The 24758-nt window shown below is 35.3% G+C and overlaps 1 protein-coding gene across 2 annotated transcripts; it reads right to left on the minus strand.

Moving 5' to 3' along the window:
- Positions 1-1509: 1509 nt before the first annotated feature.
- LOC132276549 (uncharacterized) lies at positions 1510-8652 on the minus strand. Of its 2 annotated transcripts, none has more exons than XM_059778012.1 (4): positions 6542-8652; positions 3237-3356; positions 2608-2874; positions 1510-1994 (listed from the first exon to the last, which is right to left on the minus strand). In XM_059778012.1, exon 1 carries the CDS (start codon positions 8469-8471, stop codon positions 6543-6545), a length of 1929 nt encoding a protein of 642 aa, XP_059633995.1. In that variant the 5' UTR covers positions 8472-8652; the 3' UTR covers positions 1510-1994; positions 2608-2874; positions 3237-3356; position 6542. The 2 variants fall into 2 exon arrangements, with proteins under 2 accessions (XP_059633995.1, XP_059633994.1); XM_059778011.1 differs by having other exon boundaries at positions 1510-2000.
- Between the last annotated feature and the right edge of the window lie 16106 nt (positions 8653-24758).

Consider the following 24758-nt stretch of genomic DNA (forward strand, 5'->3'; position numbering starts at 1 on the left):
TATTTATTAAGAGTTTTTAATAAAAGGAAATCTAATTAGACAAATATTATTAATATAAAAAATTATTTATTAATTGATCTAAAAAGATGTTTTAAAAGTGTTTCTATAAAACTCTAACACAAATTACATATTTACCTATTTATTATGAGTTTTTTAATAAAAAGAAATCTAATTAGACAAGAATTATTAATATTAAAATATTTATTAATTGATATAAAAACAGTTTTTAAAAGAGTTTCTATTAAATTCTAACACAAATTACCTATTTATTTATTTATTATATGTTTTTTAATAAAAGAAAATCTAATTAGGAAAAACTCTACCACAAATTACATATTTATCTATTTATTTTGAGTTTTTTTAATAAAAGGAAATCTAATTAGGCAACTATTGTTAATATAAAAAATTATTTATTAATTGATATAAAAAGAGGGTTTTAAAGAGTTGCTATAAAATTTTAACACAAATTACCTATTTATTTATTTATTGAAATCTAATTAGACAAGAATTATTAATATAAAAAAAATATTTATTAATTGACATAAAAAGAGTTTTTAAAAGAGTATCTATAAAATTCTAACACATATTATCTATTTATCTATTTATTATGAGTTTTTTAATAAAAGAAAATAAAATTAAAAAAAATAAAATAATTTTTATAAAATCTACCACAAATTGACTGTTTTATTTTCTATAAATTTCTATCACATTATCTACAAAAATATTCAACACGTGCATCGTACGTGCCTTTACCTAGTATATATATATCTGTGTGTGGGAACAATGTCATGAAGCCTAGCTAGGCAGTTCATGGACCACTGAAAGAAGCCAGTTATTCAATGGATTGGCGGCAGGATAAGTAAAAGGTGAATAGATTAGAAAATATATGTAACATTAAAACCATGACATGTTGAGAAATACATATTCTTTTTATTCAATGTAGTTAGTTAGACAATCTATGAAAAAAGTAATTTTATAATTGTGTCGTGGAATATTCTTTTTGAAATGAAAAGTTCAAACCTAATAATCGATATAAAAGAAAAATGACCAATAAACATGAATGTAATAATTATTAGCTTTCTTTTGCTTTTGGAAAGTTACAAGTGCATTAGTCTAATATTTTAGGGCAAATTATATTAATTTTCCTTAAAGTTCGGACTAATTGCACAAGTAGACTGACTTTGAGTGTGAAAAGTTAATAATGTTCTTATATCATAATAGTAATATATTATATTGTATTTTACAAAAGAGAAGTGCAAAATTATCATTTTATGAATTATGGTCAATATATTTACAGAAAACACTAGAGGTTCATTGAACACCCGCAACAAATCTTGGAGCAATTAAAATTACCCGTCAATTAAACTCAAGGGAGCCCAAAGTAATTACCATGCCCACTCGGTCACTCCCAAATTGGCATTGTCTAAAAAACTGATCCGAAATAACTTAAAACATAACAATTTGAATGAGGTTTGTGGTTTGATTGAAATCAGATTTTCTTTAAAGATCTGGCTTTCCTCCATTTAAGAGGGTAAATAGACATCTTTCATTTAATCTCCAGGCATTTGCAACCCATCCAATTATGTGGGTAACAGGTATATCCTACATGAATGGACAAATGTTCTCTCTCCAAATTTTTTTTTTTAAAAAAAAACACTTTACTCTTTCCAACAAATTAAACAGTGGGATGGTGAACCGTGGGTCACTGTGAACAAGAAGTATATGATGAATACATGTTGATTTCCATGAGTTGATGAAGGTAATTTTGCAAGTCTGATAAGAGATGTTACTAAGAGCAGCATTATATACGTGCCCTTCACTTAAATCTACAATTGGAAAATGATGTTCAGACAGTCCAGGCCTTGCCCACAGGCTGGCTGGTCGTCCCTACTCACCCATGGAGATGGTACCGCAGCCACAGGATTTCTTTACCTTGACCTCTCTTCAGATATATCTCCCAGCATTGATGTCAACTATATGCCCTTGAATTAAATCTGCAACTGGAAATTTGTTTTCGTTAAAAAATAAAGAAGGAAAGAAAACTAGTTGTAACCATGAAGCAAAGGTTAGGGTTCACACTTCTATCACCTATCAAGAAAAAATATAAAGAATTCCTCCAATCTCATCCAACAAAATGTTTTAGTAGGAACTCTAAAATTCATAGCCATATCCCGGTACATGCTCGTTAAAACCTATGGTAGCACCCTATTCAGGAGGTACTCTGATTAGCATCATAACACGCAAGGATAAGCGTGCATAACATATCAAATTGTATGCCATATAATCATATGCTTCCAAATAACGACAATTCTGAGCTTTTCAAAATCAAGAAGAATCATAGCATAATTTCCACCTGATAAAAAGTATCAAACGCAAAGTATCTTAACAATTCAGATCTTGCACCTAGCAGCAGGAGGCTTGTATAATCAACCAACTATTCAGATCTCCTGCCTAATAGAGAAAAGAAAGACATAAAACCTACTAATAGATGACAAGCTGTGTAGTTCAACCTCTCCACTCACTAATAACAGTGTGTCATAATCAAGACCACAACATCAAGATAGAGTTCCCAACATAGATCTTGAAGAGGTATATCGGATTACTCACCCTGCAAGATGTGTTGATATCTATGGCTGTATTTCTGAGTCTTGCATTGTTTGCATGGAAGCACTGTGGTTGGTCTGGATGGTAGATGCAAAGTTCGGCTTTTGCTCTACCCATTTTACCATTCCATTGTATCAAAGCCCTTTTTCCCAATGTTAGAATTAGGAAGGATAGCATTAACCTGGAGAAACTAGCCACTTTATCCTCAGATTCCTGCTCTTTTGGTTTCGGCTCATGATGGCTACTTCACATAAAACTCCACACCACCACCTGAAATTAGAAGAAAATGGTCAACGAAGTGATAGACATGGTCGCATCTCAAAGTAGGGAATCTGTATAAAATGAAACACAGGAATTCTTTGGAAAACTGCAAAATCATTAGGTCAGGAAAAGATAATTTTGGCGGAAATCCCAAAACCTTGTTTTGTTGGGACATATGCCCAAAGCCCCATGTTTGTTTATTGGAATAAACATAGCCAACCTTACACTCCCCCCTCCTCCCAACCACCCACCGACCATCCCAGGGAAGGGGGAAAAAAAGGAACAGAAAGAAAATGAAAAGCAAAGGAAACAAGGAAAATAGGCCATTATTTCCACTTCTATAAAAAAATAACAGGAAGAAAGAAACTTACCTCAACAGGACTGGCAGCTATAAGTAGTCCCCTGAGCATCCCCCCATCACACAATCAATCAGGACTTGCAAAAGCAATGTTCATGCCACCAGCCTCTACTGAATCCAGATCCTCCAATCTCTGTTGGGACGAATAAACCAGATAACAAGAGAATAATAAAAATAAAAAACTTCGTAGGAAGAAGAGATCAGGGTTTCCATATATGAAAAATTGTTGAAATCATATATTTGGAGCAAATCGACAGGAGGGTTCATTTGTCAACAGCCTTTATTTCACTCTGAAAAAATCCTTTATTCAAAGTCAAACAGAACGACTTCTATAATTTACTCCAGGACTAAAGTCAAGTGCAGAATAATGCTGCCTGTCTTTCTGTTTTTTCCTACTAATTTGTATTCCTCAATAAAGCCCAAACTCAGTTTTTTGAGCCTCCTTTTCTTGAATATTACATAGAACGAATAAAAATACCAACACGTGAATATACAAGTATGCATATACAGATAGAGCTAGCACCCATCTCTAAATCCTGTTAAACTGACCTTTCCATCTTCAGCTTCTACGCATCATCCATACAAAACCAAGTGACCTATTTCCAACACCAGCTGATTCACGGCTATCATGAACTATAGAAGCAACAAGTTACCAATTTGTGGCCTGTGACCCTAAGCTTACCATAGTACTTCCAGTTTTCACAAACCAACATCAACCTCTAAAGGGTTATAACAAATTGATTTATCATTATTCATGAGTTTCATTAAATGTAAATATCCTTTTTCAGTGTAAATCATGCACAAAGGACAGAATAACACCACAGTTTTTTTAGTATATCAGCAATAGGTGGCATACAGCAAGCTGTAGAGTTTACAGAAGTTCTCGTAGAGCACCTCATATCAACTATGGAACAATCAAAAGTCAGCACCAAAATTGAATCTGAGTATACAATGTGAATCACTCAACTTTTTCCAGTATAGGAACAAACTAGGATTTGCAAAAAAATCATAGAAGAAAGTATAAGAACAAAGATAAATCAAACAAACAAGAGCAGACAAAAAAAAAAAATATATCCACCAAACAAGAACAAAGATATATAAACAAGGTTCCACCAAATAAGAATATATAAAAAAAATTCTAGGAAGTACACAATAATCAACCAAAGAGTGCTGTTTTGCTGAAGGCCATTGGCGTGCTTCTCTTACCTCACAAAACTTCGGATCAAACAACTGAAAGCAACAAAGCAAACACAGAACTTACCAAAAAAACCAAAGCAAACACAGAAACACAGCAGATGAACATCCATGACGCTTTACAAGCAGATTATGTATTGGACGCATGTTGTAACCATCCAGAAATAAACAGTATCAACTTTTGATATCCATATGGTGGACTGTTCCAACTATTGTACAATTGTTAACAGTTGATTTTTACCAAGGCTTTTGGGGAGGAGGAAAATTAATTGTGAAGAAAAAATGTCAAAGAATTGAGATATTAATCCAAACCAACCGATGCTCGTGATTATTGTCAATTCCTTGTATGTATGGTGGTGGTGGATCCTCCACTGCTTACCAGATGAGAGACATGCTCAGCAGAGGCGCTTGGTACCAAGGGTGCGATGCAAGTCATTCCCAAGTAACGATATAATGAAATAAACTTTTCAAATTACTTAAAAGAAATAAAGTTTGAAATAATTATCAGAAGACTTATGCAAAACCACCAATTTGATGGGGGGGGGGGGGGGGGGGGGGTTTCACGAATTGTACTGCTTCAGAGTTACTATACTTGTGGGGACACGAAGACAAAGCAGTTTTCTCAGGTTTTATGGTCTGAAGCATTAACTCTCCAAATTGTGGCCTAGTTGAGGTTCTAGAACCATCTTTCCACTTTTGAAAGTTGGCTTAAACATTGCACGCATTAATGCTTTATGATATAACAATTTTTTTTAAGGTGCCGTTAGAGGTTGATTTTTGACAGTCCACATGAAAACTGTAAGAGGAGAAGACTGGCATTATGGTTATGGACAATGAGAAGATTGGACATGCACGACAACAATATGGGTGCCGGATACTACTACTACTACCCTTTACTGATTTATTCATCTTTTATTGACCTTTGTCCACTGATGCAATCAAATTCTATTTTAGCATTGCTGACAGGGCCTGCTCGACCTTAAGGTGATTAAGGAGGTTGCCTAAGGTCCCAGAGGGGAGAAAGAAGGCTCCAATAGATTTTCTATGTGGGTTCCATCATAAAGTGGTTTTTGTCTATAAATTCATGTGAAATAATGTGTATATATAACTCATATGCACAAATCACTTAGAAGAATTGAAGGAGAAGATAATGAAGAACAAAAAAAAAAAGAGAAATGGAGTAAGTAATTAAAATTAATTAGTACGAGATATAGAACCAGTTATATTGATGCATGAAGGTAATGACTAGGGCCTATCCTTAATGATTTAAATGGGTAACAAATTGCAGACAATCTTTTGTTGTGTTTAGAAAGATAGTTATACTGACATCAATCTAAACATTATTAAAGAGTTGCTATATTGTAATAAGACAATCAAATAACCCATACGATAGCTAGGAATATCCATTTAAGATGACAGTATCACCATACCTAACGTTGTTGGCGGTTGTGGGTGTTGTAGATAGATTACTAAACTGATACAGAGAAAAGTAGGATTTGGTTATCAGAGAAGGTTAAAAATGACAGATCACCTATCTTCCAACTTCTTGATTTTAGGCAGCAGGAATGACAACCTCCACAACTACTAGCACAATCCAAACAATAAACAACTACTAGCACAATCCAAACAACAAACGCTTACAATTTTTGGCACGCAGACACCTTCATTACACAGGAAAAAAGATGCGTTTATACTTTATAAGAGAAAGTAAAATTATAAGTCAGTAAAACATCACTCAGTAAAACATCACAGTAGTTTAATGCATCCCACAATACAGTAAGAGGGGTGGAGAACTCAACCACCATTAGATGATGTATAATAAATAAAAGAACTCCATTCAATGAACATTAAGAAAGGAATTGCCACCAATATGCATATCTGAAGAACCAGCTTTAAATTTTGAAGGCTCATAACATGGTTAACAAATAGTAGTAATCAGAGAAGGTATGTGCAGAGAAGACCAACAGCTACACTTTACAGAGAGACACGCAATAAAGACATCCAAAAGGATGTGAGAGGCTCAAATGTTTAGTGTACACAAATATATAACTCACTTTGAACTGTGATAGATGGACGAATGTCACCTAATAAAGTCATAATTATGTAAGAGAGGCTTAACCTTACCCTACAAAATCTCACCATTCCTGAATCTACTATCACCACACTCTGTGCTGGTGTCCAACCCACATGGAGAATCATACCATTTAGGATTGTCCGCGTAGAAGCTGTCTACCTGTATACCAACAAGACCTACATCTGTCACTATAGTATCGTCATGCCTCATGGGCTTGGTTAGTTTAGAATCCCCACAATCAAGAATGCTATTCTCTTCAAACTCACGGCATTTCAACCCCTTATTGGGTTTAAAAGTCTCACCTAGCACATCCTTCTCTCTCCTACACTCTGCCCTCGTCTGAACCCAAGATGTGACATCCCCGAGACTTCGCCCAAAACTGTCTTCACCGTCTTCTATCAGTTCTGCATCTTTACTGTCATCATAAATCCTTTCATGGTGATGATCACTCAAATCTGACATATCACCCTCTCCTACCAGCACATCATCGGAATGACACGTGTCAGAAAACAACCCAACTGGCTTTGAACCATATTCTCCTATAGTTCTAAGTTTATTCACAATATCTAACAATTCGCGAGACACCGAACCCAATAGCTCATGCGGGATTTTTGCAATTCTCCCTTCAAGCAACCCCACTTCATTTCTCACTTCCTGCACTTGCTGCGAAACGGAATTCTGCATATCCCCTTTGTCCTTCCCCATTAACCCAAAACTCTCATTCTCTGCTTCCTTATTCATCCCATACACAGTTTCTTGATCCATCAACCCACCTCTATTCCCAACTACCCGATGCATAATCCGAGCATTCCCATCCAAAGGCCCTGGTTCATGCCCTGAATGCACAGCATACAACTTAAACACTGCCATCCCCTCTTCTTGAAATACAAAAGTCTTATCCTTCTCATTGTAATTTGCAATCGGCACAATTGCTCTAATCCGAAACCCACATCCACACCGCTTCGACGCATGCGGTTCCCTCTTCAAAACCCTTGATTTTTTAGATGAGGCAGGCTCCCCTGCTCTATGACAGGCATAATCCTTAACCTCCGCCATAAATGGCTTATACCTAATATACTTCTGCCTTATACACAACACCACCTTATATTTTGCAGCCAATTGTTGTAACCTATGGGGCACCTCCTTGGCCGGCACATCAAACGACTCTGTATACTCAAATCGCCGCCTTTTCATCCGGTGTCCTGACCCAGATGAGCACACAGGGCATTCGTTGACACAAACCCTGATGAAAGATTCGGGAATCCCATAAAATTTAGCACCTACAGTCCAAACCTGCTTAATTTTATCTATGGTGTCTTTCAGCCCCAAGTGTTTCAATTCACCGCCACCGTGGAAACTTATGACTATGTCCTGCCACTGATCAAAGTGCGAAACGAATTGATTCGAATTGTTCTTGAAGCACAAGAATTCGTTACCTTGTGCGTCGACGTACACATTGAGCTTGTCCTGTATCCGCTTCCACGCCGTCAGGTACGCCGTGTCCTCGTTCCGGTCCTTCCACACCAAACGCCAGCTCGCTAGCATCGATCGCGGCGTCACATCTCGGATTTCCTCCGGCGTGGCGAGGTGGCCCTCGATAATGCAGCGGATCATCAGAGCATGAGACGGGCTATTGAATGTGTAGAACTGGGTCGATATGTGGGGCCCTGGGTCCATGTACGCCGGTGGGTGAAATCTAGGGTTTTCCGGCGAAACAACGCCCCCGATTTCTGAGGCGATATTGTGGCCGGTGGTGGTGTCGTCGGCGTCGGAGGAGGTATGGCTCACTGAGTCGTCGTCGCCGTCGTCGTCTTGGAACAACACGATTTCGGAGATCGGAGGGAGAGAGAAGGGTTCTTGGTGGTGACCTAGAATCGATGGGTGTGATCCATTTTCATGGTCCATGATCTGGTGGTGGAGTGGGTCTAGATGATGATGATGGTTGAATAGATCTTCCTCTTCAGTTTTGCTTGGATTCATATCAGATTCAGAGCTGAAGTTTAGGAGGGAGAATTATTCGAGCTTCAGTGTTTCTCTCTCTCTAAAATTCCTGTCCTCTCTGGCTCTCCGTGAGCTTTGTCTCTGAAATTGGGACTCAAATTTCAAAAGGTTTTTATTTTTCTTTTCTCTCTCTACTTTTTAACTCTTTTTGTTTTTTTATTTGTTAATGATACTGTATGTTTTTATATTAGGACTTTTGGAAGTGTAGGGAACAAATAGGTCAAAAAATTTCTTCATTACGTACTAATAAGAAGTTTCCTCAATATAATGGTAAAAGTGCAAAAAATTTAACTGGACGGTCACAAATCGACATTTTACTTCCTTAGATTACAAAAATAAACAAGTCAATGCACAACTATCACAAATCGTGCAAATTAACTCCTAAAACTCAATTCCGGCTACTTTCCAGCTGACCTCAATGTAGATTTACAAAACTACCCATTGTAGTTAAGAAAAAATATATATAAAAATAAATAATAAGAGAGAAAAAGTTAGAGAGAGAAATGAAGCTCATGAATCTGCTTCTCTATCCATTATACCTCTTGTATTGAGATGAGAATAAATCATAAGAGAGAAAGTTAGAAAGGGAAATGAGGCTCTTGAATTTGCTTCTCTCTCCATTATACCTATTGCATCGAGACGAGAATATTAAACAAAAATTATAATAAAAAAGATGGCACAAAAAGTAGCATTTGCCATAATCGTCTCTTTCTCTCTTTGTTTCTCTCTCTAGAATAAAAGGAGCATTTGCCATAATCGTGATTTTAAACTAGTTTCTCATTGTTTCTTTCTCTAGAATAAAAGGAGCATTTGCCGTAATCTTAATTTTAAACTGGTTTGTCACACTTGGCTTTATTTGTATGTAATTTGTAATATATATCTGAAAAAGTTGGTTTTGTTTTTATATTTTCTGTTACATTTCTTACTATTTCCTCATCTGGTTCTGGGATACATACTATTGGTGGTTGAACAAGAAAATAACTGTGTCTTAGCTTTTATCGATCTCTAAGAGAGAGAGAGTAGATCCCACACTTTTGAGGCTGCTGAGAATTGATTAATGTCGGAAGAGAATTTTAAAGTTTATTTTTTATAGTGGGTATCTGAAAACCCAATTTGAAGATAGTCGTGCCATTTCTTGGTTGCTTTGGATTTTCCTGTCACCAGAGCTCAAAGATCCGAAGAAAGTTAACTTGGATTCAATTCTAATTCTGGGGTTTATCAAAGATTCAAAAGAACTTCAATTGTGAGCTGAAAAAAGGCTTTTCAGATTGTTTGTTTCTCTACAGTAAAATGAGAGCGGGATCAAGTATGACCCAGCAAACCCAAACGCCGAAGGCAGCGAGTATACTGAACCACTCGATCGCCGAAGCCGGCCATCGTAACCCTGGCCAAACGACATCGCTTCACGTAGCGGCAACTCTTCTGGCATCTCCATTTGGCTTCCTCCGACAAGCTTGTATTCGATCCCATCCTAATTCTTCTCACCCTCTTCAGTGCTGGGCTCTGGAGCTCTACTTCAGCATGGCCCTCGACCAACTCCCCACCGCCCAAACCACCACCTTTGCCGTGGAACCCCCAATTTCCAATGCTTTAATGGCGGTGTTGAAGCGGCACAGGCACATCAGCGGTGAGGTTGCCCTGAGTAACAACAACAGCCCCCTACACACACACACATATATATTCACATATATACATATATGTCAAAGGGCTACAACTGTAATATTTCAGGGCAATTACGGAATTAAAAGAAAATGACAGTCACATGCTGACCTTGTGGGCCGGAAAGTGGCCGGAATTGAGTTTTAAGGGTTAATTTGCACGATTTGTGATAGTTGTGTACTGACTTGTTCATTTTTGTAGTACAGGGGGGTAAAATGCCGATTTGTAATAGTTCAGGGGGTTTTTTTGCACTTTTGCCCAATATAATTAACTCTTTCTTTGTCATATACCGTACTTAAGTTTCCTCGATATAATTAACTCTTATTTTTTATTAGTACACAAGACAATAATTCCAGAAAATTCAAGAAAATTCACTGTTGATAAATACTAATACTAAGAACCTAAATCACATAAAGTAGTAAGTAATAAGTAATAAGAATTTTAACGAACGCGCACAGAGTGGGAGTGCGCATTTGGAGTGCAAGAGCGACACTTATTAAGAAATGAAAGCGGGAGAAGAGCGTGAGAGCGGCAGAATTAAGTCATAAGTAGTGAAAATCTGAATGAGAGCGCGCGAAGCGTGAGAGTGAGAACACGTTCGGAGCGTAAGAACGACACCTATTAAAAAGAATTATGACTTATGTAAAAGTAAAAAAGATGAATGTATCCAATTAAAATAATCGTTGAGTAAAAAAAATTAAAACTTTTAAGATAATCATTATATGCACTTTTATTGTCCTTTATTATTACAACATAAACCCAAACCCCTTGATTTATAAAAGTACAAAAAAAATAAAAATTGTTGATGCAAGAATCTGTACGACTCCTGCAAGACAAAAGAGAAGTGATGACCGGCGTGGCGCCAGCTGGGAGCACTCCGACGGTCAAGTTAGTACTTGACTATTCAATCTCCAATAAGGATTACATATGAAATTGATGGCGTCTCCTTTTAGGTTGACTGATCACTTCTTTTATAGAAGCATTAATGGTAGTAGTTTTTGAAGCGAGATTCTCCCCGATCCAAAATGATATCGTTTCTTTCTTATAGGAGATGGTAACTATCGTTATATATGGTAACCAAAGATTTTTTATGATTCCATAGAGATTTTGGGGAGGATAAATCCCTTACCCTTATCTCATTTCTTTTTTGAATTTGAGTTATTCCTTATCTATACCCTTTGAGTCTCCATGTGACTTGAAATTCTTATCTAGTAGAATATTTCGTATCAAAAATAAAAAGAAAGAAAGATTGAAAAGAAAAAACACAAGCCCAACCCACATTATTCATGTTATTCAAGCTGATCAGATCGGGTAGTTTAAGATTAAATTAGTGTTAGAGTTTTTTTAAGTTGAAAAAGTTAAGGTAAAAGAACAAAAAACACCTCTAAATTATATTATTGTTGCATAATTCCCCCTTGAATTATTTTTAGAAACTAGTTGCCTCCTTGAATTATACCATTGTTGTAAAATGTCCCCTTAAAGGTCACCGGAGGCTAATTTCCGACCAACAGAGATACATAATTACTAATTTACCCTTACTTATTAATTTATTATAAAAAATATAAAATAGCTAGGTATAAAATTTCAATAATGCCCTTTTAAGATATTTTTTCTTCATCTTCCCAAATGAGGCTGAATTTTGGGTCAAACAACCCGATTTCTCCATCACTGGGAACAAATTCATAGTTGTTGCCATCGCAGATGGACGAAAGGTATCAGGCACAAAGCAGACTTTGTTGTGTCAATTACTGAGTCAAACGAAAGCAACTCCTTGCCATCCTTGTGCGTGCGTGTATGCGCATGTGTTTAACGTCAAAATGAAAACCATATCATTAGTCCCTATTTATCATGACTACTTTTAAACATGAATCCTGTCTATATTTGTAATCTCAGTAGTGGTGTAGTATATTTGTAGCGTATATATTTTTTTTGGTGGAAGTAGTGGTGTTCCCCCTTTCTATTTCAGTTGGAGACCAAGCACGATCAAATCTCTATTTCAATTGGAAACCAAGCACCTTAAGCATGGAAGAATTTCGAAGAAGTTATCAAAGGACTCAGATGCACTGTCGCCGCCATAACTGACCGACACTGTCGACGAATTGCTCTCTGCCATCACTACGACCCCCAAATCAAAACCCCACAGCGGCATATTAAACCTAACTTGCAAACGCACGCTTACAGAATCCTAATCGATCTCCATCACGATCATCATTGATTGTAATCGAAATCCAACACCACCACCATGCGATACCGATTGCAAAGCCCTAATAAAACCCAACACCACCTCCATTCAATCAATTCCGAGGCCTGACGACATTCCGAGCACATTCTTGCCGACAGTTCACGCATCATGCCGTTGGGGCTTTTGGCTTTGACTGACTTGGGTTGTGCCTCTCCCCGCTCTATTGGGTCTCGTTTGGTTGGAGTTTCTCATTGAGGCTATTTTAGGTATTTCACCCATCTGATATTTAATATATTCAATACTGTAATAAATTAATAGTCGGGGGTAATATGGTAATTTTGCACTTCTATTGGTCGTGAATCCTCTGATAGCATTTAAGGGGCATTTTGCTCGTTTTTTGATAGTTGAAGGGGCCAATCTGATAGTCTTTAAGGGGCGTTTTGTTTCTTTTTGATAGTTGAAGGGGACAAATTGCATCAAAAATAATTCAGAGGAGCAAAATGCAACATGAGTATAGTTGAGGGGGGTATTTTGCTCTTCTGCCAAAGATTAAATTAGAATTACTCCCGTCATATTAATTGTCTAAATTTCATGTGAGAAATTCTTAAGTTTTTTTATTAGCTTGTTACATGCTAATTCATCTATTACATTTAACTTTTTTTAAAATTATTTTTAATAAATTCATTCAAAGCATTTTTGACCGTCTTCTCTTATCTTATACAATCTATGTCGATAGACAGGTCATCTTAAGTTATTTTTGGGCGTTTTTGGTCTTTTGGCTTCTATCATTTGACCGTAGTGTTAGTGTTACTAGACTCTGATATATAATTATATATTTCCAAACCATGTAATTGTACTCTTTTTAATTTTTTGAGTGTTACATTCAATTTTCCTCTAATACTTTCATTTGTAACTCTATCTCTTCTAGTCATTTTCCTCATTAGTATCAAATTAAGTTCGACTTACTAATTATCTTTTAAAGATAAATAAAATTTGTTTAAAAAAATAAAATAATCATGTATAAATAAATAATTATATCTCAAAGGAAAATGATTTTAAAGTTGAAGAATTGAGCACAATTCCAAGACACATACTACTTTTAATTAGTCAATAAATACCAAATATAAAAAATAAGGAGTAGATATTAGGTGCATTGAACATACCAATCACTTGATAAGCCCAACCAATAAAAATCATCACTGAATATCTTCTCAGGAGTGGAACCTTCCACTTCCCAAAAGTTGCTCATGAAACAAGTAAAAATGAACTACAACAAAAGAGAAGCAGGGCAGATTTTTTTTTTTAGCATTAAGTAGTAATTTTTATTATTTTCAATTATATACCTTTGAAAATCACTCTAATTCCTAAGTCTGTCCATGTAGAAGCCTGTACAAATTGCCCCTGCACAAAAAACCAAAATAAGAATAGTCTATTTTCAACCAAGGCCAACCCAAATAACAATAATTATATTAAAACACGTTCAGGCCCCCACTTTTAATCTCCCATTAGAATCAAATTAACTTATCAAAATCCCACTTGAGAAGGCACCATTCACTCAATAATTAATATATGTGTGTGTGTGTGTGTCTGTTTCGTATAAGTATTTAATAGTATTAAATTGAAAATTAAGTACACGAAACAATGTGATAAAATTTAAAATATATATTTAATATTTTACTTTTGACACTTTCAGACTCTTATCAATTGTTGATAAAATTAAAAATTAAAAATTAAAAAAAGAAAATAAATCTTCTCAGTTTATAATAATACAAAAAAATTTAACCAATTCGTCTTACTTAACCAACCACAATCTTGATTTTGCTTTGTTTTACAATTTTTTTTTTTTTTCAACTTTGTTTTATATTAACAATGTTAAGATAATGTAAATACAAAATGTAATCAAATCAAGTGGGGGAAATGATAACTAAGTTGCAACATTTTGACAAAATTGAGAACCAAAAAGAGTACAAAGGTAATAGAAAAATAGTTCCATGAACAATGCTAAAAATTAAATTCACAGTGAAAGACTAAAATATCCATTAAAATAGACCAACGAGGGCATAATTAACTTTTTTTTTTAACCTACTGGGGTATAATTGAAATAAAAAATTACCCAATATCTCTCAAACGTTTTAATCTTAACCCTATATTTTATTACAAAAATTTCAAATCATTTTGTAGATCACGTCACTCATAATATAATTCTATGCAAAATTTGCATTGATATTTGTGTTTACTTTCAATTCAATTTATCAGTTCTCATTGAAACTAGCTTTTTCATACTTTTATGTTCATAACATGATAGTATAGTTTTACGAGCTTTCATGCTTAGTGTATATAATATAATTATATTACGTTATCAATATATTAAACATTCCATATACGTAATAATTTTTCTATTGTCACTTCGTCTCATAACATGCATTGGACAATAAATGAACAACAAGATGATGCACTATTATACACTGTTTTTGTTGTGAATATATATAAATAAATATATTGAGAGACCAATTTTAGAAAGAAATATAATATAACATATACAGAGACCTACCTAAAAGGAAGATTTATTACTGTAAAAGAATATACCCCCCCCCCACACACACACACAAGAATTGTACCGTCTAGAATTACTTCTTGATTTCGGCGCCCACCACCTAATACATGGCATATACATCACTGTTTCAATTGTTTCAAAACACTTCATTGGGTCAATTCCATTCTTCCACCTCAACAATCATCTTTTACCGCATTAGTATCTATATGCCTTCGATTTACAATTATGAAGTGGAGCTTACCCACATATTATAACACTCCCCCTAGGGTCTACAATGTTACGTTATGAACATGCCTCATTAAAACTTTGTCAAGAAAATTCATTGGAGCAAAACCTAAGCGAAGGAAAAAGAGTACAATATTCTTGTGTGTCTGAAAATAGTATTGCATTGGGTAAGAACTGCCTCATTAAAACCTTGCCAGAAAAACTCAGTGGGACAAAATCTGAGCGAAGGAAAAAAAGTACAGTATATCAATACCTTTCTAATCATTGCTCCCCAGTATATTAATACCTTTCTAATCATTGCTCCCCCTTATATGCATATTTGTTGCATTACTTTAGCATGAAAAATCTTTGAGTTTTAATATCGTGCATCATTTTCTCGAATTTCGTACCATAGAGCTCAACTACATGCACTCCCGGCTTGCTTCATGAATTGCGAGCATCTTGAAGTGATTTGAAGAAGTTTGTAATTTATTGTTTGCTCTATAGATCGCCTTGATATAGTAATGTTGTTATAAGTTAATCAGTATCTTGTTTGTGATCAAACTTTATATGGATTCAGAAAGATAATCTACACCTGCATATTCAACTAATTGAATTTGTCAAAGTAAAAATGTGATTAAATCCATTATAGGAGAGTATGTCTCCTTATGTCAATACCAGGTATTTGGGAAAAACTTTGTACTACCAGTCGTGCTTTGTAATTTAATTTCCCTCATTTCATTATAGTACAAATATTTATTTACAGGCTTATTACCTTTAAGTGTCTAGACTATAGGTCCAAAAATTATGCCTGTATTATTTGTTTTCATTTTGGCCAATTATTTTACATAGATATTTTTGACATTCAAGATCCTTTATCATTGTCATAATATCAAGAGCAACTTACAATTAAAAATATATATTGTCGGCAATATTTTTCTTTTCACTATAATTTATTGAGATCTCATCATTGTTAGGTACATATGCCTCTTCAAGGGCACGTGTCTCATTAAGAGCAATTAGTTCATCATTTTTAGGTACATAGGGCTCATTAAGGGCCTTTGCCCTAGGAGTTATTTGTTTAGAAAATCTAGATTGATCAATCATTTTGTTGTTCTATTTATAAGAGTGGCATCCTTTAAGAATGCCAATTTCTTTATGTACCTTTTCATTTTGTTGCTCTCTTTAGAGTGGCCTCTCTAGGAACGCAGACTCCTTAATGCAACTTTTCTTATGCCTTACTCTTCGGGAATAGTATCTTTTGCACCAACAGGTTTACCACGCTTCAGGCGTATTTTAGATGTATTTGTTGCAATATTGATGGATTGTCTTATATGGATATCAATCCTAATTGGAAACTTTCAACTGACATACAATTACTTTCTTGATGCCATTGAAAATTCAAAATATTTTATCTAGTCTTCTAGTTACGACATTTCTCCCCCCTGGGAAAATTACAAAGATTTTCTTAAGGATATCATCTTTTAAAGATACAAGATATCTTATATAAAGAAAATCCAAACCAAATGCATTGTGCAATAAATATATCTTTTTTATTTATTTTATGGGCTCAGTCATTGCATTAGTCAAATTCATGCCTCTTTAAATATGCAATAATTATACTAATTTAAAAGAAATATAGATGAAAATATAATGAAAATAACACACTAGTTATTATATAATAAAAGAAATACATCAGTGACAATATAATAGAAGAAAACTAACTGTGATACCCCTCGATTCTAGAGCCACGGGTGATCAAGTCCGAGCACAGATCCGAGGGATACCAGCTGTCAATATGTAAACAAGCAGGAATAAAACTGAATTAAAAATAAAATAATAATGCGCTAAAAGAAATCTAAAGTAAAAATTCTCAAACTTTAAATAATAAATTAATATTATTTAAATCATTCAAATCTGTACAACTCGGGAATCCATCCAGTAGATCCTTAATAATTCCAACTGATAAATAAATTTACAAAATAAGTATCCAAAACTAAAATAAGAAAAGAAATCATATGTAGTCGGAAGAGTGAGTGATAGTCTCTGCCCAGCACGAACAAGTCTACGACTGAAACTGTTGAACACCTGAAAAATAGAAGTGGGTCAGGCCCACGAATAAGTTCTATCCTACTACAATCCAAGTAGAGACTCGATACGCATATACATACTAACCAACTCAACAATAGCTAAATAGTCCGTAAATATATATATATTCACACTAAAGGACTCTCACTGGACTACAGGCCGGTCTCAACCTGAATAGAGGCAACATGCAAAACGCACACAAAGTGGGCATGTGTACCTAAGCCTAACAGGGTACACCTCCAACCATCATAGCCAGCTATGCATCCCAATGCATATACGCTTCCTAACCGTCGATCCTGAGACTCAAGCTCATATCGAGGTACCATAACAATATATTTAAAATCCATCCAGAATCCATAGTAGTGCGGCTCAACTATATGTTGCCTTGACACTACAAATCTATAGGATTTAACTTTTAGTCAATCCATTTCCTTAATCCCAAAGTAGGTAGGACTTAGCGGTTTTTAAGCTAATCCCCCTTGTATGCCACCGTCCCATACCGGTGCATACATTCCATCCATCCAGTAGTTGATAATACAGACCATGCATGTAAATATCAACTGATCCATAAATCCAACAATTGAAAATAAAAATATTAAATTTAAACATTCAATTGTTCCGTAAAGAGCATACAAAAGTTATGTAATTTAATATGCTGATTTTAAACTACGCAACCATAATCCAGCAATTGGCATTACAACAGTATATGTAATTATCAATTTACCCCAGAATCCATATAATTGAGAGAACATGAATAAATGTCTACCTCAATTAATTCCATAGTAAGCATAATAAACAATGGCAAATTATCATGCTCATATCACCAGTCCAGCAATTGATGCGATAAATGCTGAAATTTAAACACCAATTACTCCTGAACAAGCATAGTAAAAATACATAGATTTTAACAATGCTTATTTTATACCAATAATACATGATTAAAATTTGATAATCATTTACAGAAAATTTCTATAACAAATTAGGCAACTTAAACCACTTGCACTCCCTAACAGTTTACAACTTTGTTCAGAATTGTTTATTGTTCAACCTATAACCCTAAGTGGTTTATTAACCATTCCCACACCCTCTAGAGCTTTAATACAACCTTAAAACTCATTTAGGTTCCCATGTACAGCCCCTGATTACTCCAGAAAGGCCAAAAATCAAACCCAGAAGCAACAATTCGTCAAAACTCATCAAAAAGAGGGTGGAGCCGCCTCCCCCACATGGGGAGCCGCCTCCACCATGTGTTGAGCCGGCTCCACCCCATGTGGAGCCACCTTCACCTCTCTTAGAGCCGGCTCCACCCTTGTGGGGAGCCGGCTCCACCTCCAGTTTGCCCAGTTCTCTCTTCTTCCTTCACCGATTTGACCTCCGGCGATTTACATCACTTCTATCTTCCATCGTCCAGGTTCCTAGGTGTCTGAACCAGACTCCAAGGTGTTCCAGAAACCCTTAACCTCTTTGTCTAATGTTCAACAATTATTTAAACCCGAATTACATTAAGGATTCAAAACAACCAATTTAAGTTTGTAAGCGTTTATTGTTTGAACAATTCAGACACTATCATACAGACTACTCCTTGTGTTTTCCAACAGGTTCTAGACTAATTAAATCTTAGTACATCAATTGACATGAATTTAAATAGAAGTTATGCACAAAAGAAATTAAAACCAACTATACACAACTCACAACCGCGTCCAGTTTAAACATCTCAAACATGCATCCCAGTTTAAGTTTAATTCTTATTTATACCTGGAGTTGAATTAGATATGGTAAGAACACGAGCCTAAGGAATAGAGTTAGGATTAGAACTTGCCTTTGAGGTTTCGGTTCAAAACCTCAGCGCTGTCTTCCTAAAGTTTCCGGCGATTCCTACTGTTCCCGACTCCTTTGTTGCCCCTGGTTCCAACCACGAACAATGCTCATTCCTTCTCACCCAGGTCCGACCTTAAACTATGGCCGAAACCCTAACCAATTTTACTCTATTTCTCTCTGTCTCTCTCTATACACGTGAACGTTTCTCTATATACGTGAACAGGGTTTTCAACCCTAGACAGACGTATACTAGTCTTTATATAGGCTTCAACTTAAAAACCTAATTCCAGTTATACTTAGGGATTGAAAATAAAATAAAACACAAGTCGGCTAACCAGTGAAACGTATTAAAACCCTAGAATTATAATACACATTAAATAATGTCTAAAAATATAATTCACTTATTTAACTACCAACAATTAAACTAATCCACGTAAGCACACATTAATAAAACAAAATAATTAAATTTAAACCATTGAAAAAAAATAAGACAATTAACCCAATTAAATAAAACAAATAATACACTTAACTTAATTAATTAATCACAAATAAACCAATTAAGCAAATAGCCAAATAACCACATAAAATGCAAAAACTACAATATAGCCATAAAGAAACTACCGAGACTATCCTTTTAAAAATTAGGGGTATTACACTAACACACTAGCGACAATATAACAAAAGAAAACTAACACACCAGCGACAATACAACAAAAGAAAAATAACACACTAGCGGAAAAAAAAAATAATGATCATTAATTGATGTGGTGTGATACCCCCGGATTTCCGGATGCGGGTTGGCCAGGCCCGCGCCCGATAACCCGAGGATATCAAATTAATTAGCAATTTAACGAACACAGAATACAATATAGGAAACAGGAATGAATAAAATTTTGCTGAAAGAACTAAAATGAAAATCCTTTAATGGAAAAAACCTCCGAATAAACTTTATATGCAAGAACTAGTTTGAATACACCAACTTCTCCTTTACTTCTAATACAACTCGGGAATCCATCTCGTGGACCCCTACTAAAAATATTTCAATACTGAACATGAACAACTGCAAAGAAAACCAATAATCATAATGAGAAGAAAAATACTCCTACGTCGTCGGTGGAGTGAATAACTGTATCTGCTCAGCACGATTAAGCTCTAAGCCTGAAACTGACGAACACCTGTAAAAATAAGAGTGGGTCAGGCCCACATGCAAGTTCTATCCTAACTGCAATCCAAACAGTGACCCGATATGCAGATACACCCTAGATATCTCAGCAATAGCTATCTAGTCCATACATATATAAATATCTACACTAAGTGACATTCACTGGACTATGTAGGGGGTCTCAACCTGAATAGAAGGCAACATGCAAAAACGCACCCAAAGGTGGGCATGAGTACCTAGACCTAACAGGGTACACCCAAAGGTGGGCATATACGCACCCTAACCAACGAGTCTGAGACTCAAGCTCATCTCGCGGTACCATAATTATATATTTAAAATCCGTCCAAACCAGAGTATGTCATTCAATTTCTTTGTTGATTTGACATAAGACGTATAATCAGTTCACCACTCAACTTATTCAGTTGATATGAGTTAACTCCAAACAACAGTAAATCCAAATGGTCACTCAACTTACTCAGTTGATCTGACTTAAACAAAATTAGGATTCAATATTTTACAATCCTTTCCTTTAATCCAATAGGTTAGGTTTATGCGTTTTGAGCTAAACCATCCCTAGTATGATACTGTCCCATACCGGTGCATACAATCCTCCATATCCATGTAATTGACAGAATATATATTAATCCAACAAATAAAATCCAAAACCATGTAAAAATTACAGACTATGATAAATAGTACAACAATTTAATATCCAAAACCAAAAGCCAGGTAATTGCAGAATAGTTCATATAATACTTCAGCAATTTCAATTCAAAACCATCATCCAGTTAATTGTAGAATAATATATACCATTTCACAATTAACATCCAAAACCATGTAAATTACAACATATAAATTAAAGTTTAGCAATTCACAATCCAAACCAATATTCAAATAATTGCAGAACTGTGTTTAATATTCAGCAATTCAAATCCAAGCTTATAACCATATAGTTGCAGGAACCGATTTAATAATTCAACAAATAGCATCCCGAGCATGCATAGATCAGAACTAATAATTAAATGACCTTCTCATGCATTTTAAACAAGTTTTATGATCATGCTAAATCCGATCAAATTGCTAAAATTTAATTAAGCAATTAATCCGTCTTCCATCCGTTAACAGCATAGAAAGTTCATTAATTTTATATTGTTTGTCCCATTGATTTAGAAATCAACTTTAATCAGTTAAAGGTTTTAATCACACCCAAAATTAAATATTTAACCCCTCTGTGAAGTCCCATTAAATTTCTGAAATTTAAACAAGCCACTCAGTTCCTTTCTTCTGTTAATAGCATGCACAGTTGTAGATTTTTACACTGCTTCATCCTTTATCATAGAAACTTAAACCATGCAATAATAAGTTTAATCACACTTAGAATTAACCATTTAGACCCTCTGTAAAATCCCAGAGTCAACAGAATAGTTCCCATGCTCCAACAGTAAATAAATTGTTCGTAAAAAAAAAAATTCGGAGAACACTATTGAAAAGAGCCTTCTCCAAAAAACTGGAGAAGGCTCTAAACCACCTAGAGCCTTCTTTAAAAAACTAGAGAAGGCTCTAAATCACCTAGAGCAGGCTCCACATTTTAGAGCCTTCTCTTTCTCCCTTTGAGCCTTCTCCTTTACTTCCTATTCCACCTGCATAATTGCATCTCTTATGCACTGAAAGCTTATAACAATACCTAGATTGCATGTTAATCATCTTAGTCTACTTCCCACACAGTTCCATACTCAAGAATCGTCCACACAGTGCACCCAAAAACCCACAATCGAACCAAACAACGCACAAAATTGCTTCTGTAAACAAATAGAATCACAGAGCCTTCTCCAAAATAGTGGAGAAGGCTCAATCTGCCTAGAGCCGGCTCTCCTACAAGGGGGAGCCGGCTCTCCTTGCCTAGAGCCGGCTCTCTCCATGGGAGAGCCGGCTTTCTCCCTTTTGAGAGCCTCGACTTTGTTCCCTCTTAGTTTCCGACCATCTGCCTCGTCTCCGGCCCTTTCCTACCCCTTTGTTCTTCCTTAAAACTTGTCCTCACTGTCTAATATATATACAATGTTAATCCCCAGTCCTTAATTTACCACAGTACAAGTTAATATAGTGATATAAAACAACGACCAATTTAATACTTTGAAACAAGGAACGAAGAACAGAGTTGCAAGAATTGTTTTAAGACAATATGCACATATACAGATGATCTAATTAACATATTCCAAGCATGTAAGATTCAATTAAAATTCAAATACAATCCTAGAGATCATCAAAGGATGCATAGAACACAGGTAAAGGGAGAGAGACAGAATAGAACTTGTCTTTCGGTTTCGGTTTGAAACCTTTCAACATCGTCTTCTTTCTAGGTTTTCCGACGACCTTAGTTGCCGTTGAATCTCCTCTACCGCTCTTGGTTTAACCCCACGAGCAACTCAGTCCTTTCTCCTTGGTCCAACTTTTAATCTGTAATACCCCTAATTTTAAAAGGATAGTCTCGGCATTTATTTATTATTTTTATTGTATTTTTGGATTAATTATTTTTATTTATTGTTTTGATGTAATTGGTTACTGTAATTGGTTACCTATGTGTCATGTGTTTTAAATTGATTAAGTTATTTTTTACTCTTTAATTAGCGTTTATTGTTTAAGTGTTTTTAGTTATTTAATTGGGTTATTTAATTGGAATTAATTAGTTAAGTGGATTTAATTATTTAATTATTTTTGTTTTTCATTTAATTCTGTTTTAAGTTACAGTTAAATTTAGGGTTGCAATTACATAGGTGGCCGACGTAGGTATTCATCTTAGGTCGGTTTATGGGCCGAGATGGGCTCTGGCTTAAGGTTACATGGATTAGGGTTTAATCACTAAGCCTATATGTATGTGTGTCACGGTGGTTTAGGGTTTGAGAATAATTAACCGGAATTTCTGTAAAAACAACAGAGACCGTGAGATACAGAGAGAGAGAAACAAAGAGCAGTTGTGGGAAAACAGAGTGAGGCTTAAGGGGATTGGTACAGAGAGGACCAAGGAGGTTGAGTAAGGATTAGAGACAGAGTTATAGGAAGCTTGGCGGCATTCAGAATTGCAGGAAAACTTAGAGACGACACAGGGATTTCATAATTGAAATCACAGGCAAGTTCTTATCTTCCTCCTTCCCTTTGATTTGTGTTCTGTGCACCTGGACATCTCTAGGAGATTAATTGGCCTTAAACTGAACCATGCATGTTTTATATATGTTTTACTTGATCGTTTTGTCTGTGAAATTTATTTACAAAACAATTATAGCACATATGTTTTCTTGACTCTGTTTTGGCGTAACGTCTCACTGATTTAATTTTTATTTTGAATCTTACTGAAATCAACCAAGGTCTGACTGGATACTAGACGTAAGTTAAGACTTCAAATTTAAATTGGAGAAAGAACAGAGGGGTTGGGATAAAACTGATCTTGCAATTTAGTTTCAGTGCCGTTCTTCAACAACGCTAGTTTAAATGGCCTGATTAAACTCTGTAATTGCTTTCAAAACTATTGTAAACAATCTTGGGGAATGCTTCTAGACTAAATTACGAGTCCAAAGTTTGGTTTTAAAAACTAATAGAGGGTTAGGAATAAGCCGGAGAAGGAGCACAAGAGCTGAAACACGCACCGGGGATGAAGGCTCACACAGGAGGTGAGAGCCGGCTCCATGGAAGTGGGAGCCGGCTCCCACAACAAAGTGGAGCCGGCTCTAGGAAGTCCTAGAGCCGGCTCTAGGTTGGAAAAGAGCCTGCTCCAAATTCTGGAGCAGGCTCCCTTGGTATTTTTGGTTTATTTTACGATTTTTTTAATTTTCTACATACTATGTTCACTGTTGGAGCATGGAGATTGTTGGAATGAATTTGGAACTTTACAGAGGGATCAAGGAGTGTTATTAAGACCCTAAATTAAGTAAAGTTTAATTTTAAGTTGTCGGGACAAACAGTGTAAAAATTAAGGCACTTAACAAATGGAAGTTGAATTAATTATTGAATTAAAATTCAGCAATTTGATGGAACATAATGTGTTTATCAAACTTGTTTTAGAATGCATTCAAGTGCATGATAAGGTCATTTAATTATTAATTTTGATCTATGCATACTTAGGAGGCTAGTTGCTGAATTATTAATTTGTTTACTGCAACTATATGGTTAATGCTTGGATTTAAACTGCTGAAATATTTAAACAATCTTCTGAATTGTTTCAGCAATTTATTGGTTAATAATAGGATTATTTAACCTATTCACATGCATGATGGAGTCCCTGACATATTAAATTTGGTCTATGCATGCTCTGGATGTTAGTTGTTGATTTGTTAAATCGTCTCCTGCAACTATATGGTTAAATGCTTGGATTTAAATTGCTGAAGTTTTAAATAGTTTTTTGCAATTGTTTGGATGGTAGTTTTTGGTCTATAAATTATTGAACTGTTATATATGTTGTAATTTACATGGATATGGAGGATGGTATGTACCGGTATGGGACGGTGACATACTAGGGACGGTTTAGCTCAAAACGCATAAACCTAACCTAATGGATTAATGGAATGGATTGAAAGATATCGAATCCTAATTGTGACTAAGTCAGATCAG

Source organism: Cornus florida, unplaced genomic scaffold (genome assembly GCF_030987335.1).
Source record: "Cornus florida cultivar Cherokee Brave unplaced genomic scaffold, ASM3098733v1 CherokeeBrave_3.0.0_Hap2_Chr10, whole genome shotgun sequence".
NCBI lineage: Eukaryota > Viridiplantae > Streptophyta > Magnoliopsida > Cornales > Cornaceae > Cornus > Cornus florida.